Raw genomic sequence first — 16,992 nt, forward strand, 5'->3', positions numbered from 1 at the left:
AAAGGGGAGAGTTCAGTGAGGACGATGATCTCTCATTTACAGTGTGTAGCGCTTTTCATCCCAGGTTAGTGCAACCCTCAACACCCCCTTTGGAGCTGGTTCAATGTTCCTTTACTCCACTCAGGTGGCACAAAGGGATCTTAGAAGGGGCTGAAGTTGGCTTCATTGGACTTGCTCCTGAGTTATGGCACTGTGAGATTAAAATCAGGTACATAGCTAGTAACACCAACTTCTTAGGGACAAGGGAAGGTGACCAGATAGCAAGTATGAAAAATCGGGACTTTTTTGGGGGTGGGGGGGGTGGGGGAGAGGGGGAATAGTTGCCTATATAGGACAAAGCCCCTAATAGTGGGATGGTCTGGATAATATTGGGATGCCTAGTCACCCTAGGAGAGGGAGACTAATCCCGGTCCCCCTAAATGGCATTTTAACATTAACACTAGGAAGACACAGATTTGACCCAAGGTTTTCAGATTTTACCGTGTCATGCTGAAAAACCAAGACTGGCTGTGCTGAAAAGTATGTAGAAACATAAGAATGGGCACACTGGGTGAGACCAATGGTCCATCTCGCCCAGTATCCTGTCTTCTGACAGTGGCTGGTGCCAGATGCTTCAGAGGGAATGAACAGAACATAGCAATTATGGAATGATCCATCCCAGTGTTCAGTCCCAGCTTCTAGCAGTCAGCGGTTTAGGGTCACCCAGAGCATGGAGTTCCGTGCCTGACTACCTTGGCTAATAGATATTGATAGACCTATCCTCCATGAACAAATTCTTTTTTGAACTCAGTTAGACTTTTGGCCTTCACAACATCCCCTGGCAACAAGTTCCTCGGGTTGACTGTGTGTTGTGTGAAAAAGTACTTCCTTATGTTTTAATTCTGCTGCCTGTTAATTTCACTGGGTGACCCTTGGTTCTTGTGTTATGTTATGTGAATGGGTAAATAACACTTACTTTCTCTGTACCATTCAAGATTTTATAGACCTCTCAAACTCTTTCATGTCCATACAGAGACCTGCCACTTCCTCTGATTTCAGCTGGAATCGTGGGTGCTCAGCACTTCCAAAAAATCAAATGCAGGGTGTATGAAATGGGACCGCCCCAAAAGTGCAGCATCCAAATTCACCAGTCGCTTCTAAAAACATTGGCCTTAGTGATGAAGAATCTTGCAGTCTACTGTATTTCTTGGAGAGAAAGAAGTAATGCCATTTCAGTTATTTCCTCCATGCAATTTCCCCTGCTATGTTCCAGGTTTTGCACAACTTCTGCATTGTTGTTTTATATTTCCTCTGGCAAGGGACAATTTGGAGCTGCTGAGACACAGTCTTTCATCATATTGAAGCAAGGCTCCTCTTGTTACGAAAGCTCTTTATCTGATTTCTCCAAAACCAGAATTTTGTAGAAGAGGAACAGATTTTTATCTCAGCTGTTGAATTACTTTTTTTCCTTTTGCTTGTGAAATTGATAAGCCAACTCAGGGATGCTGGAACAATTTGTATAGTGGGGGTGCTGAGAGCCATTGAACCAAACTGTAAACCCTGTATATGATGGAAACCACTTCAAACCAGGGGGTACGACAGCACCCCTAGTTCCAGCACCTATGAGCCCACTTGAGAGAGACAGGGGGAGGGGTTGTTTTTGTTTTTTGTTTCCTTTTATATCATGAAAATGTCTATCTGTTCTGCTAGCAGAAAATGGCAATTTAAATTTTTAGTGAGGCTTGTACTGCATATCCCTGGACTTGAGTCTAAATTCAGACTATGGATCTCTTCTGTGTACTAGAGGTAGAGTGCAGACATGTTAGCTCATGATGGTGCTGTGACGCTCTCCTCAGGGCAGCCCAGAAACTTAAGCCATTGTTACCTCTCTGCCTTAGCAAGATTGAGCTCCCTGCCACACCCATCTGTCCACTTTACCAGCAAACTCCTTGGGACTTTGCCAGTCTAAACCTTGCCTTGCAGGTAACAATCAGTGAACCCCAGTTCACAAGTTCTCCAGAGATGTCTCTCTGTAGTGTCCAGTCCCTCTCACTGTGACACTCACAGAAATTATTAAATTAGCTGCCTCCAAAGAGACAGCATGTACACCAGTGTGTCAGGTTATTTGGGGACTCACTCTATACTTCAATATAAGAGCACTAAGGTGGTTTATAGTAAAACTAAGAATACATTTATTAATAAAGAACAGAGATGTAAGTGATACTAAGCACGAGAAAATGAAACAGGCCTTGTTACAAACAAAACAAGGTGCTTTCTAGTGACTAAAACTTCGTTTTAGCAAGTTATGAACTTTCTATGCTTTCTAGTGACTAAAAAGTAATTTTAGCAAGTTATGAACTTTGCCTAAGCAGTTTTCTCACTTACATCAGGTTCTCAGCATCTCTAGCCCTCCAGGTTAAAGGGTCCAATGTTCACAGAATCAGAAGGTGCCAAACCCTTTGTTCCACAGGTGATGGATAACTAGAATGTCTTTTTGCTCCCCTTACATTTCCTCAAAGTCCATTGTCTTTGCCTCAGGAGTCGGGAAGAATTCCTGTGGGTGCGGATTCTGTCCCCCAGTGTGCTCAGTTGTTAACGTGACTGCTTTATTTACCTTATATGTAAATGTACTTTCATTGCCTTCCACCTGTATTCAAGTCAGTTATCCAGGTAAAGCCACAATCCTTTTCTAGGGCAGACTTGAATTTTTCACTGCCTCCAAAACACATTTTAAGAACATATTCGCAGCACATATATATAATTCTTTATACACAATCCATATATCCATCACACAATGATATTCCTGACCAGTGTGCTACCAGTTTATATATACCGCACATGATACCTTTTGTATACATATTATGATAATAGAACCTTGGGATTAGTGAGTGTGTCAGTCCTAATATGAGTTACAGTACAGGGCGTCCTCTGCAGTGGGCATTAAGGGACTCTTAGGGTCACAGATACTCCTTAATTCACAGGTTCTGGTCTCAGATATGCTGCTTTCTGTTCTGTGAGTTGTCAAGCTTTTAGACCCACTGGGCAAGATCCTCAGCAATGAAGATGCACTGATTTACATCAACTGAGGATCTAGCCCATTGGTTTTCCCCTCTCTGCACGTACAGCAAAACATGTATTTCCTAGTTTACAGGGCTTGTATTTCAGGTTAAGAATAAGCACAAAGAAACAATGAATATAAGGTACCTATGGGAGGAGAGCAAACACAGTGACTCACTCTGTAATATTCTTTAATAAAATACTACCTCATGGCTCCTCATGACTGGCAAAATGCCGTAGGAATGTAAAGAGCCATAGAGACAATACCAAGTTATAACAGTTATATAACTACATACGAACCAAAGGAATGTCCAGTATATTTGTTGTAAGGGCCAGTTCTTTGGTTGGGAAGCTGCCTCAGGGCTCTAAATGCCAACTGTATTTCAATAACTTTGTTGGCATGACTATGTATCCCCCATTGCCAAAGTCAATGCATCAAATATCCATCCAGGTGCCTTCTACTCTCTTAGTGACTATAAGCTTTCAGGGCTTGTCTTTCTAGCGAAACAGAGTGATCTTTCTCCTTCCCAGGGTGTCTGGATCTCAGTATTGTGGAAAGCTTTGGCTATGGTTTGCATATACACCAGTCTGTCTAAATGTGTTGATTTCTTTATCCAATTCCCAACCAGATCAAATTATGGACTCTGTCTGAGGTGTCTGTGGGCTGGCCTGGAAGGTCTATATGCCTCATCTAGGCCTCTACACAAATATAGCCTTTCTACATTGTGTGGGAAGAAAAAGACACATTGGAGCTTCATGAAGGAGAAGACAGGTAAATGGGTATGGTCCCCTCTGCAGTGGCTGGGCTACAGGAGAAAGGGAACATGAACTGGGAAGAGCATAGAAGCTGGAGAACAGTATGAGCCCATAATTCCCAGCAGGCACTCAGCATCTCAGAAGATCAGGCCCCAAAAGCTGAACCACAATGAAGTAGGCTAAACGCCACCATAAAGAGACAGAAATCTTTTAACACTGCACTGAAAAATGGCACCTCTTTCTGTCAGCCATGGACTGTCCTTTTGGAGGCAAAGGATTTCTTTTAAAGTGGCATTTCTGCCTGTTCTTTGTTGTTGTTACCTCTACATTGCAATTAATATCTGCACACTAGGTGTCTGGTTTACAGAGAGTTTTAAGTATATGCTTAAATCTAGTATCCCTTCCTTCCAATTGAAACAGGATTGTTTTGACAATACCAACAACAATACAACTAAAATTGTCTGACAGCATTACAACTCCTTTATTCCATCTGCCTTCTATAGCCTCTTCTTGCTGTTGTGTCTAGAAATCATAGGTTTTTAGGAGTTCTAAAACAGAGAGAGGACTTATTGTCTGCAAACCGGAATGATAGTCCAGCACAAGAAATGTATCCTAACTGCTCCTGCAGCTAAGAGGGAAGTGCTTTCTAGAGTGAGAGAAAAATTCAGTCTTCTTTAAAAGATAGGCTGGAGGCTGTACAAATAAACTTAATTATCGTGCCAAACTGTTTTGCCGTGAGTACTATCCATCGCACTCTAGTTTTCCTTCTATAACTGTAGATATTAAATTCTATTTTTCTTAAGGCCATAAAAGAGTCATTTTCTTTAAATTATTACTTCCAGTCCTGATAAAAATAAAAATTATAATCTAGCTGGACCCCATCTTTACAATAATTTTCTGCCTTATAACTCCTTCAATGCCAATTTCTCAAGTTTAGGCTGACTATGCCTTGATTGAATTATGGCTCTGTACAGAGGCTGGGTTCTCTGCGTTCGTACATGTGCTAAATTGTTTTAGAAATGTAATTAAACACCTTGAAGGCAGTGCTCTGTCTGGAAAAACAAAAACACAAAGCAGCATATCTTAATTTAACCTAATTTAAAAAAAGAAGAACTTTTCAACTTCTCTGGTGTTATTGTTGTATAAAATGGAGAACTAAATATGTCACATCAGGTTTGTGTTGTGTTTTGTTGCCTTTTCTGATGTTCCCAAATCATCAAGCAAAGGTGTCCAACTTTTTCAGCTGAAGGGGCAGACAAAAAAAGGCCAATGGGCCACAATTGCTACATTAGGGCACTTTCTGCTGTTTCATTCCCTTTGCAGCTTTCAGGCTGCAAGAAAAGGAGGGGAAACCATCCACAAGTCCCTTCTTGGGAATGATCTTGGGGGAGCCAGCTACACCTCCCAACCTGGGGTGGGTGGTTAGTGCATGGAGGAGGTGTGGCTGGAGTACACAGGGCTCTGGCTATTCTCCTGCTGGTGCATGGACCACCGGGGACTGTTGCCAACTAGCAACTCTAGATCAGTGCCCAGGCTGGGCTGGAGCACAAAATGAAGGAGCTGGATCTCAGCCTCTTCTTTTTCCTGCTCCTGGATTATCCTCCACAGGCAGAGCCTGTTGAATTCCTTTTCTGCTCTCTCTGGGGCTCCCACACCTTGGTGGAAAAGCAGGCAATAGAGCTGCCCGAACTGTTCTCTCCCCCCTGCCATGCAGCCAGAAGCCAGCTGCAGCAGGGAAGGAGGAGCAGCTGCTCAGAATGCACTTGGCTCACACCAGAGCTGCCCCTGAAACTTCAGGGGAAACAGTGGAAGGCAGTTGGGGAACTGGTGTCCCTATCTCTTCTGTGGAGTGATAGGGCTGAATCAGGTATTCCTGGAGCTACAGCTCAACGAACACATTTTAAATTAATAATAAAATGCACATTTTCTTCTTAATACGGTCACCACTGAGGGTCATAGAATGGACGCCACTGGTGTAAAACATGGCTTCTGTTTTTGAACTAGGTGAAATGCTGGTTAGGAGCAGGATTGCAGCCACCAGGTAGATGTAGTGAGGGATAAAGCAGAATGGCCAAGTGGCTTGAGCATGTGACTGGGAGCTAGGTTCTCCTGAGCCCTAATCCCAGGGATGCCCCACTTCACCTCTCTGTCTCATTTTCCCCACCTACATAGGAATAATAATGTTACCCTTTTTGACTCAAGTGGTTAGCCAAAATTCAGGGTCTTGCAGGTTGTTTCTGCTAGGGGGAAGAAATTGATCACAGAGTCAGGTATTTCTTTGATGCAGTCTTGTTTATTTACCAAGAATGTATAAGATAAACAGGATTTTGAACACAGTAGGAGTCAAGTTTCTTTGTCCACAGTTCTAAGCCCCTTCCAGACAGCACTTAGCCCAAAAGCTCTTTCTCTCTTAGGTTTTTTTTCTCAGAGCCACACTGCCAGTCCTTCTGTGGCTGTGTTTGGTGCTTCGTTGATGCCTTCTCTGTCCTCTCCCATGGTGTTTCTCTACTTCTTGCTCGCTCACACAGAGCTCCAAAATAAACATTACCCCATGCCCCAAATAGATCAGTAGCTGCCCATCTGTGCATGGCCTGTGTTTTGGATAGTGACTTCTATTGTTTCAGGGATATAATCTGTGAAGGAGCTTGATTATTTCTTATGTTTGTTCCGAATGAAAAGTGATGGGTACACCAACCAGCTTCTATGAGGTTTAACCCAATCCCCAGCATAACAGTAATATCTACCTATCTCAACAAGGTGTAGAGAGAATGCATTAATGTTTGCATGGTCCTTTGAAGATAAAAAGGGGTTAATACTTTTTTTTAAAAAACACCAAGTGTTTGGAAGGGATATAAGGTCCTGTTCTTCAAGGTATAAACCAATACCATATGATGGAGATTAGGAAGAAGCTTTCTCTACAGGCAGCTTATTCCATAACTTTCCATGGCAGAGTTTCTTGCATATTTTTGTGAAGTAGCTAGTACTGTCTATTGTCATAAACAAAATATTGGATTAGATAGCCCATTGCTGTGATCCAGAGTGGGAATTCCCTTGTCCCAAAGTATATTGCAGAGTATAGAAATATATAAAAGCGCAAATTTGTATTTTTTTTTTGCTATCTTTGAAAGATGAGGAGTCCAAAGCTGGACAGCTCCCTCTCCATTCCATCTCTGCAGGCAGCTTTGGATCATGATTAAAAACATTGAATGTTGCGCCATTTTGGGCAACCAGACAGTAAGTGTGAAAAATCAGGACGGGGCTGGGGGGTAATTGGCACCTATATAAGAAAAAGCCCCAAATATCAGGACTGTCCCTATAAAATTGGGACATCTGGTCACCCTAGTGCCATTCCTAGGCTCCATTGAGGCAGGTCAGCTCATAATAACGTATGATGTTAGGGACCCACGTAGAACAGAGCAATGCAGAGACTTCTTATTTCCGTAGAAGCTCCTCAGACCAGAATGTTGCATGGTAGAAGCTGCCACCCCCTGGGGGCACTTTGAGTTGGATGAAGCACTGAATGCTTGGAAGGTCCATCCCCTAGGCATTCAGAATCAAATGAAGCAATGTGTGCTGGGAGCTCAAGGTGAGACAGAGACCGGGCAGAGAGGAAGTGTTACAGTTTGAAACACGCCTTTCCCTTAAGGCACACTCAGGGCAGCATGGAGCTGTGCATGTGGCCAAGGACCATCCCCATGACATAGGGTGGAATGTTGCATGATGGGAGATGCTATCCCCATGTGGTGCTTGGGAGCGGGACGCATAGAACACGGCATGCTGGGACCTACTGTGCTTGTGGGGGGATGGAGTATTACATGCTGGAAGATACTCTCCCCTCAGGGCCCTTACAATGGGGTGGAATGTTGCATGCTGGGAGGTGCTGGACCTTGGGGTGCAATGGGGAGGACGGAGCATTGCATGTGGGGAGCTGGGCATTCCATTGGCATGAGTCCAGTGTTGCATGGTTTGAGGGACTCAAGGGGAATGGTGTATTGCATGCTGGGTACTGCCATGCCTTGAGGTGGTGGGGGCAGGCTAGAACATTGCATGGACACTGGGGCACCTGGCTTGGGCCCTCACCCTTTAAATTCCCTCAGCTCACTCCATTTAAAGTAGCTGAGGCTTCTCAGCCAATCACAATGGAGCTGAGGCACTTTAACGGCCAATGGAATGCTGGCTGGGGCAACAGCCCCTCCCCCAGCTCGAGCCGGGCTCGGTGGTAAACAACTGGGCGGTGCTACCCGCCTGCCTGATGCATAGAGTAGCCAATAGACAGGGCAGGCTCAGCCAATGAGCCAATGGCAAGTGAGGGAGGAGGTCGGGGCGGAGCCAGTCGTTGCCGTGAGTATAACGTTTGGCTGCGATTGGCTCATGACACCTCCTCCCCCTCCTGTAGTGACGGTTGGGCAGGCGGCGACCGTTGAGGCAAGGGGCCATATGGCCCGCGAGAGGAGGGTCTGCGGGGCGTGGTCCGTCGAGGGGGCGCGGCCTGCGGGGGGGCGGGGCCAAGAGGAGAGCTGTCGCAGTGAGAGCGGCGGCGGCTGCGCTCGGTGTGTCGGGGGGGGAGCGGCGCAGGCTGGCAGCGGGGGGGCTGTTGCGTTAGGCTGATAAAATGCAATTGCACGGAACCGCTGGCTGTTTGACGGGCAGAGAAGCGGGGGTGCAGAGGGCTGCCCCCCCGGAGAATTTAGCGACCAGCAGCCCTGTCTCCTCTTCATTGAACGGGCGCTGAAGTGCATGGGGAGCAGCAAAGGGTGTAAACACCCTGAGCTCCCCTAGGCCCAGGGAACAGTGAGACGAGGCTGCGAGGTCTCCGACGTTTGAGGACCCCCGGGCCCGGGGTCGTTGAGCGGGCTTGGGGAGGTGGGGTCGGGAGCGCTGCACTGAATTGCCCCCAGCGAATTGTACGTGGGGAATTGCATTTCATGGCCGTGGAGACAGGTCTCGTCTCCGGGCTGCTGTTTTAACGAGAGCTTGCTTTGCACCTGTCTGAAAGTTGTGCATCTCTCTTCTCTCCAGGGCAAAAAAGGAAAAAACGACTGGAAGCGGGCTGGGGGGGACGGGGACGGGACGCACCGCGGATGAAATTTACCAGCAAGTGGGAATTAACTAGGATGGTTGTAGAAGGAGCAGGAGCTCTGGTTTCGCGAGGAAACTTATTGTGAGGAAAGACTTTGTGTGGGCTGGACGGTCCGCAGCCTCCTGGAGCCCGTCGCCAGAGCTGAGTGAGCAAAAGGCAATTCCTGCTTAGGCGGGGAGCAGCCCCTCCTTGTTTGCTGGCTCCTGGGGACTGTTCTTCCTGGCTTTTCTCTCCCTGGCTCCTCGGGCTGCGGAGCCTTCACGCCCCACCGTGAAGGGGGCTTTCCGGCTACCAGAGGCGCCCGAGAGGATGTGAAAGCTCGAGGCTCCAGGGCGGTGGTGCCGCGCCAGGGAGCTGCTCACAACGCAGAGAACTGGGGGCAAGTCCGCAAAGAGGGGACGGGAACTTAATGGGCGGGGGGGAGACCTGAAGCGGCTGCCAGCGGGGGAGGGCGGCTGCAGACGCGCTCTGGGACAAAGGCGAGGAGCGTCCTGCATGCAACAGCCTTTCCTGGCGTTGGACGAGCCGCGGATCCCCTGCTGCGGAAATGCTGCAGCGTGAATCCCCCTTCTTCGACCGAGCAGCGATCGCAGCGCTCCGGACGCCTCCTGTCTAGTCCCGGAGCCCGCCCGAAACCGGCCGCCGGACTGGGATAGCGGCAGAGAGCGGCGCGGCAGCTCACCCCATCCCCGCGCTCCGCAGCGGCCCGGCGGGATGATGGATTTGCCGGCAGCTTCATGCCAGACCGGGGGACTCTGAGTCGCTGCCCAGCGCCCTGCAGACGCCTGTGCGCGGGGAAGGGAAGGGGGCGGCCGCAGCCGAGCATCCCAGCCCAGCCTGCCAGCTCCGCTCGCCTCCAGGCACCGTCCCCAGCCGCGGGAGCCCGGCGGCGGCGACAGAGCCCAAGCGGTGGGCGTGTGAAGCTCCGTCCCTGAGCAGCTCCCCTCTGCCCAGTCTGCTCCACGTGTCAGCCCCTCTCGCTGCCGGCCCGGGAGAAGTGGGGAGCCCCCGGGCGGCGCAGGGGCAAGCGTCCAGCGCTCCGCACTGACTCTGCTGGACCCCGGGGCTCCTCTGCTGTCTCTGCCGGACCCTCCGGCGCCTCCCGGCTCCACAGCAGCCTCCCGCCCGAGCCGGTGCTCGCCCCCCCACTCAGCGCCCCGTGAGCCGGTGCCCGGGGCGCCCTCCCCGGCCGTGCCCATGCTGCTGCTGCGGAAGCTGCCGGGGATGCCGGGCTGGCCGGCGGCCCTGGGGCTGCGGCTGCCGCAGAAGTTCCTCTTTCTGCTCTTCCTCTCGGGCCTGCTCACCCTCTGCTTCGGGGCCCTCTTCCTGCTGCCCGACTCCTCCCGCTTCAAGCGCCTCTTCCTGCCCCGCCGCGCCGCCGCCGCCGCCGGGGACCCCGACCTGCCCCGCAGCCCCCCGGCCGCCGCCGAGCCCCGCCATGCCAGCCCCGCCGCCCCGCGCCGCCTCCGGGACAAGCTCCGCGCCGCGGCCCGCCTGGGCGCCCCCCCGGCCCACACCGCCGCCTCCGCCGGGGGCAGCCCGCAGCAGGTGCAGCCCGGGGCAGGGGGCGCCGAGGCGGGGACGGACTCGGCGCCTGCCGCCCCCCGCCAGACCCGAGCCCCGTTCGGCTTCGACTACGAGACATTCCGCCGCAGCCTTCGCCACCCGGTGCTGGGCAGAGGCGGCGGCGAGGAGCCCGAGACCCGCGCCCGCAGGCTGAAGATCAGAGAGGTAAAGGCTCCGCGGCTGCTCCTCAGCTCTTCGTGCTTGTTCGGCTCCCTTCCCCTCCTGCCATTCTCCATCACTGGTCACCCCCTCATCCCTCCCGGCTTCCTCAGCTATCCTTCATCCCTCCCGGGAGCCCCCATTTCTCCTACCCTGGCACGCTGCGTTTCCCTAGGGAGCCCTCTTCCACCCTCGTGTCCCCTCATTGACCCCTTCCGTGTCTCTCCTGGGTTATTCCGCCAGCCCTCTGCAAGCGTCCCTGTCTCTTCTCTCTGATTGTTTGTGTTATCCTAGTCCCTAGCCTCCCTGTATCCTCCGTTTATCACCCAGGTCTCCTGGCTTTTCCATCCCTATCCTTGGCACCTCTGTGCGGCTCTCCCAATCTCTAAGGTTAGTGCAGACCCAGGGTGCCCTTTTCAGTGGGGGGTGTCTTTTTACCATGCTGAAAAAGGCATGTGTACTTAAAATGTGACACAAGGCACATGCCTCTGCATTTCTACACACTCAACAGAGGAAATGTGTTCGGGTAGGTGTGACTAGGAGCAATGAGATGAGATTATACAAAGGTTGGCTATTTGGAAAAACTTCCTAACCGTGGGGTGTTTAACATTGTGGAATAGTCTCCCCCACCCCCCTCCCTGCCCCAGGAAATAGTGGAAACCTGGTCACTTAAGATATTTAAAACGTGGAGTGGATAAAGCATTCGAAAATTATCAAACTTACACTAGCCTACGGGGATGGACTGGATGTGACCTACTAGGTCTTTCTCTCACGCAGATTTCTAAGTCCTTTGCATCTCTAAATCACTCTGACATCTAGCTTGGGGAAGCAGGGATTCAGGACTTTTTACCTGGAAACAAAGGACCAAATTCTGGCCTTGATTTAGCCCCACACAGTCTTGGTGATATCAGCGGGGTTACTCGGGTGTAACTGAGAGTAGAATTTGGCTTAATGCCTACAGTTTGTGCATAAAGCCTGGCTGCCTTGCAAACATTGCAGTGTAATCTGTGACCTAGTTAACCAAGAGCTATAGAATCAATGTAATATTAGATTGTATGTATCCTGTCTTTTGCCATGACTGATAAACTTGGAGCAAATCTTAGTAGATCAAAAATGCCAATAAATAAAACGCACAGATTTAATGATGCAGAGTATTAGTTTCCTGGTTTTGTTCCTTAGTAAAGCTGTAGGCATTTAGCATGTACTTACACGGCCCCAAGTTGAACAGAGAGGAAAATGAAAGGATAATGGGATAATATCAAGGTTGACAAGCCCTTGATGCAACCTATCTTTTAAAAATATACTTTTTTTTTTTTAAGCTCTCCTTTTGGTTCTGAGAGTGCTGTCCTCAAAACAAAGGCTGCAGTACTGGTAAAATTCCAACTTCTCTGCCAGGCAGTCAGACACAACACACCCAGGGGTGCTAGGTTTCTTTATGATCCCAGGCATGTTTGAACCATCCTTTCCCTCTGCCTGTCTGCTGCACTGTTGTTAGCCAGCAGGGTATCAGAATATACCAGCATCTTGCTCTCTCATACACTTCAAGGTAAGGATTCTTGTATATTTTGATATCTTGTGGGCTTCCAGTGCCAAAGTACACTAGGACAATATGATGCACACATGCGAAGCTAGCAGCAGTTTTGTTTTTAAAATAATTAAATGTGGCACTAGATCATTTATCTGTGTTTAATTTTTAATACAGGATTTAATATTTAGCAACCTGAACATATTCAGGCCTGAGTGCTTAGAATGCATTCATAATTAGTGCGTGATGGCAAAGTTAGGTTTTTCAGAGGGTCAGAATTCATAGATACAAGTTTCATGCCCAAGGATACTTTGAACAGCAGGGTACTTAATCATGAAAAGTGCTTGAACTCATTTTTTTCTCCTCTGTCCAAAAATGGAGCTGGAAGACAAAAGTGACTATACAAAACAGGAAGGGGATATTGTACTCGACTTGTTAAGACTTGTAGAAGAGACACAAGGAAGGAAATGAAGAGGGGAGAAGATAAAAAATTATATATAAAAGGGAGAGAGCAGAAAGGGTAATAAATGGTAAAGAGGAAGCCAGCAAAATCATGACACAGGATTTAGATTGTCAAAATACCTTTCATTTGTACATTTTGTGGAAACGTGTGGGGTATGGGTGAGTGGTGATAGCAGTGGCATTCTGCAGGGATGAACGATCAAATTACTGCACATTCAGATGTATATGTTAACTACAGGGCCCTGGATTTGACTGAGACACCTGATCCTTGGTGATGTCCCAGTCCCCTTTCTTTCTCCCAGAATTTCAAGCTACGCAATTTGCTAAAATCTGCTCCAGATTGTTCTGGTTGTTCAAGTCTTTTTCTTTTCCTAGTTCCTTCTGGAGAATGCACTGTAAGAACACAGAGGAGATGGGTATGAACAGGGCTTGAAAAAAATTGTGGACACTGGTGAGCCAGAGGCCACGTGAAAGATGAGACAGAGAATTGGGACATCATCAAGGACCAGAGATGATGTCTCGATCAAATCCAGGAGCTTCCCTTTCCTAGCAGTTGAAGGAAGGGGTGAAAGGCCTACCAGGTTCTGTTCCTGGAACTCTGCTCAGAGGCTCCATCTTCTATGTCAGCTTTTTTTAATCATGATCTGATACATTGAAATCTGCTCATCTTTCAGGCCGCTCTCGCTGCTGGCAGTTAGATTTGTTTCCTTCCTCACCCCACCTCAGAGCCTGTTGACAGTTGGGTGTGTCCATAGCTTCTTGGCTGTTGTAAGAGTGATTGTGTGTGCGTGTGTTCTACTCTTGTCCTTCCAGCCTCTTCCCGCTGTAAATTTACTGCTGTCCACAGGGTAAAACTGCCCAGATTGGTGTCATTTTAACTGTGCTGCTGAACAGCAGCAGCAGAGGCACTGAAGCTGTTTGCAGATTCAGGAGTCACACCAGCAGTGAATCTAGTTCACTGTCTTGCGGTATTTGAATCATGTGCACAGTGGATCTTATTTGCTGATGTTTTGACTCTCAAATTGGAATACAAGGTAGACTGCTGTTGGTGTTACTAATTAGAAGTAATTGCAGTATTGCAGTGAACTTAGTTGGCTAGCATATTTTCCCAATGAATGCCAAGCTGTAAACCTTCGCATCATGGGCGCGTTACGAAGGTTCTCATTTCTTCTTTTAATCCCAAAGTCAGTGAGCAGTCTCTTTCTTCGAAAAGAAAGCACCTGTATTGCACAGGCTTTTTACTGCAAAAGGTCAGTGTCATCTGGAGAATTGCCTAGGATGTGCTGCTGTGTGTTACTTTTGACAGCTGAGTACAACAGGAGTTCTGACCTTTGGAGAAAACTGCGATAAAACCAAATCATAGCATTCCCAGTGCTACGGGTTAAGAAATCGAAAGGGCCTGGAATAATTCATCTCCTAAACTGAGCTCTGAAAAACATGAGTTGTATAACTGATCAATCATGCATGGTTTCAGGGAGTGGTTAATTTTTAACATGTGCCAAATACTGATAAATGTTCAAAGTCAAAATGTGGTTATAGTCAGACAGTGACTGTAAAAACAACACTGTGGGATTCCATATTTATTCTCTCTCTTGCTCTCTCAACGATTTTCAGATCAAGTTGTCTCAATTACACGTCAGAAATATTCTCCCTCTCCCCTAACTCCCCAGCTGCCATCACTAAAAATTCAGCCTGGGATCTGGAAAAATCAAGCTGTGTGGTGTCTGCCTCTTGCATCATAAATGTTTCGCAATTTGAGTTTAGCTGACAGTTTTGCTGATGATGCATGAGGCAAAATAGAATGCAGCTTGCTCTCCTGTTGCTGCATTGGCTCTGGAGGTCTAAATTGAGGGGGAACTTAGTGGGGCCTGAGAACAATGGAGAGGACACAACTTTACCCTGACATGTCTTCAACCCAACCAAAGCAGCAATGTGCTATTGCTTGAGAACAGGTACCAAAAACTGACTGGAAACTGGCCATAAACAAAAGTGAAACTGACAAGCCTGCTTTCTCTCTCAAAGCTGTGAAAAATCCAAACTGTAAACAAGCAGCATAAATAAAGGAGACTTACAGTTTCTTCAGGTTTAATAAACAAAGGCATTCATAGTAACTTAAGTAAGGAAATGTGTCTTGACCTAATATAAGAGAATGGGATCTTAACCTGACAATGTCCTTGTACCTGAGTTTTCAAGGTATGGTGAGGGAATGTGTCAGAGTTAGGATCACAACTCAGGAGTTCCTTGTGCTTGAGTCCTGTACCTCTCTGATATATATCAAGTTTGTTTTTATTGGTAGTAATTAAGATGTATTTGCTCTATACTGTAGCTCTTTTCATCATAGTTTCTCCTTCTTTTGCTCCCACTCACATTTACCTCAGGCTGGCCTTCTGTTTGTCCTTTTTAACATAGTTCTAAATATGTATTTAATTTGACAGTTTTCTTCTATTCAGGTTCTTATTTTCAGAGGCCATCCATATGATTTCCCCCAGTTCCTCCAAACAAAGTGTTGCCATCAGTGAAAATATTATTTTTTTAATCTTTGTGACTAATGATGAGACTATCACCAAGTCACTCCACTACAATAGTATATTTTCAGTTGTTGTAGTGGTAATTTTCAGATATAACATATGGCTGAACAGCAGACCACTGTCAAGGTAGATCAATTTTTAAACAGCTTTTTGGCAGTTTGCTTCTAGCAGATAATTTATAAGAATTAGAAACTTTAGGTTAGGTGCTCCACTTCCATTGAAAGCCAGTGGTGTTGGGTGCCTAATTCCCTTAGGTGCTTTTGAAAATCCTACCCAGTAATCCATTTGTGGATAAAATACAACAGGTACATTACAGGGGGCTGCTGAATAAGTGCCCTGTATCATCCTTCTGAAAAAGTGCCTCAACCCTGACCCCTGGTGGGAGAGGAGAGTTCAGTTCACATACTCACTCAGTTCTTGGCTCTGCAGACATGAGCAGTGAGGCAGGTAATAGTAATGATGGTATTTGATGTATACTGAGCCAATAGGAACTGGACTGAGACCACCAACTTTAGTAACAAAGAGCTCCTAACAGTCGTCTGTTTTAGCTTACAGCTGGCTTGATTGTGAAATGCTCCATAACCCATTATCAGTTCTGGAGACAATTCCTCTCCCAGTCCTGAATGTCTCAGCCCCCTCTCTCTATATATTCTTCTGTGTGGTGCAATTATTTCTCCCTAATTCTGGGGACAGCCCTAAACCTAATGCCACATACTGTCAGGTCTAGTGCTTTCATAGTACCAATAGCAACTCCAGATGGAAATGTACTTTTCTGAACCCATCTGTCTAGCCTGGACTCAGATAATGTAGTCCTTTGTGGTGGTCAAACATTAGTCAAGTACCTTGTAAGAGAAGTACACTGGAAATTAATTAAAGAGAAAGCTGCAATAGTAAAACTCTTTATAGTGAAATAGAATAAAGATTCCAAACTGTTTCAGTATATTGTGATCAAATCATAATTCCAGCTGTAGAGGAAAAATAGCTTTGCTATGAGAGGGTCCTGCTGTATTTTGGAATTCTAGCTGGGCCAAGGCCTGCTGAAATTTTCCTTTATATTGTGGTCTCTTTTCTCATGCATTATTTACTGCACTTTTGAAAAGGCACTATACTGTAAATTCCCCAAATGGTGCGTACAATATATTTTGTGCTTCACTAGTCTCTGGTGGATTCGTGCAAACAAAATTTAGACCTAACCTGTGGATGTTGAGACTGTGAATTCCTCATTCAGCACAAGTGGTACATGGTTAATTGTACTAAACATATATTTGCACCATTCGTGTATATGGTTAATTGACTAAAAGTATTTGTCCTATTGATGTGATGTATGAATACAGAAAATATTGTTACCTCTGTAACCCATACTACAGTACAGTATACTTCAAGATCCTAATGGTATAGGAGTACACACTAGTGTTGCTACAGTTAAGGTTATTTCAGCATTTCAGGGGATTATAATTGTCAGTAAATGTTTGCTCTTGGCTACAATATCAAACACTGAGAGCTCTTTTTCCAAAACAACTAAATTTGGTGTAAAGCTGATTTGTAAACTGCCGCTTAAAGACAGTGCCCTGTTCATACACAAGCAAAATTACTAGAGCATGGACCTCTCCAGACAGATTACAGATAATGACTGAACACAAGTGCTGGACGTGGTTAAACAGGTTTCCAGGATGCATACAAGTCTGTTATGCACAAGGCCCTACATACTGCTGAATTAGTTCAGTAAACGCGTGGAAACTCATTGGGTTGCCTCAAATATAATGACAAGAAGGATGGAGCAGTATAGTTAGACAATGGCATCACCTCATCTGTAACACTTTACCATATATTTAATCACTTAATCTTCTCAATAATTGTATGGCACAAATATTTGCTAAAAC

General features: G+C 46.8%; 1 protein-coding gene and 1 long non-coding RNA gene across 2 annotated transcripts in view; both read left to right on the forward strand.

Annotated features, from left to right (window-relative positions):
- The window catches only part of LOC125624666 (uncharacterized), a 28,496-nt gene extending 22,407 nt beyond the window's left edge, over window positions 1-6,089 (forward strand). The window contains exon 5 of the long non-coding RNA XR_007353368.2: window positions 1,013-6,089. This is a non-coding gene — a long non-coding RNA (uncharacterized LOC125624666). The remainder of the gene's footprint in view (window positions 1-1,012) is intronic.
- A 2,239-nt stretch (window positions 6,090-8,328) lies between these two features.
- Window positions 8,329-16,992, forward strand: part of MAN1C1 (mannosidase alpha class 1C member 1) — an 89,426-nt gene continuing 80,762 nt past the window's right edge. The window contains exon 1 of the mRNA XM_075121348.1: window positions 8,329-10,603. Coding sequence (XP_074977449.1) covers window positions 10,070-10,603 — 534 coding nt within the window. The 5' untranslated portion in view covers window positions 8,329-10,069. The remainder of the gene's footprint in view (window positions 10,604-16,992) is intronic.

This window comes from Caretta caretta, chromosome 19 (genome assembly GCF_965140235.1).
Source record: "Caretta caretta isolate rCarCar2 chromosome 19, rCarCar1.hap1, whole genome shotgun sequence".
Taxonomy (NCBI): Eukaryota; Metazoa; Chordata; order Testudines; family Cheloniidae; genus Caretta; species Caretta caretta.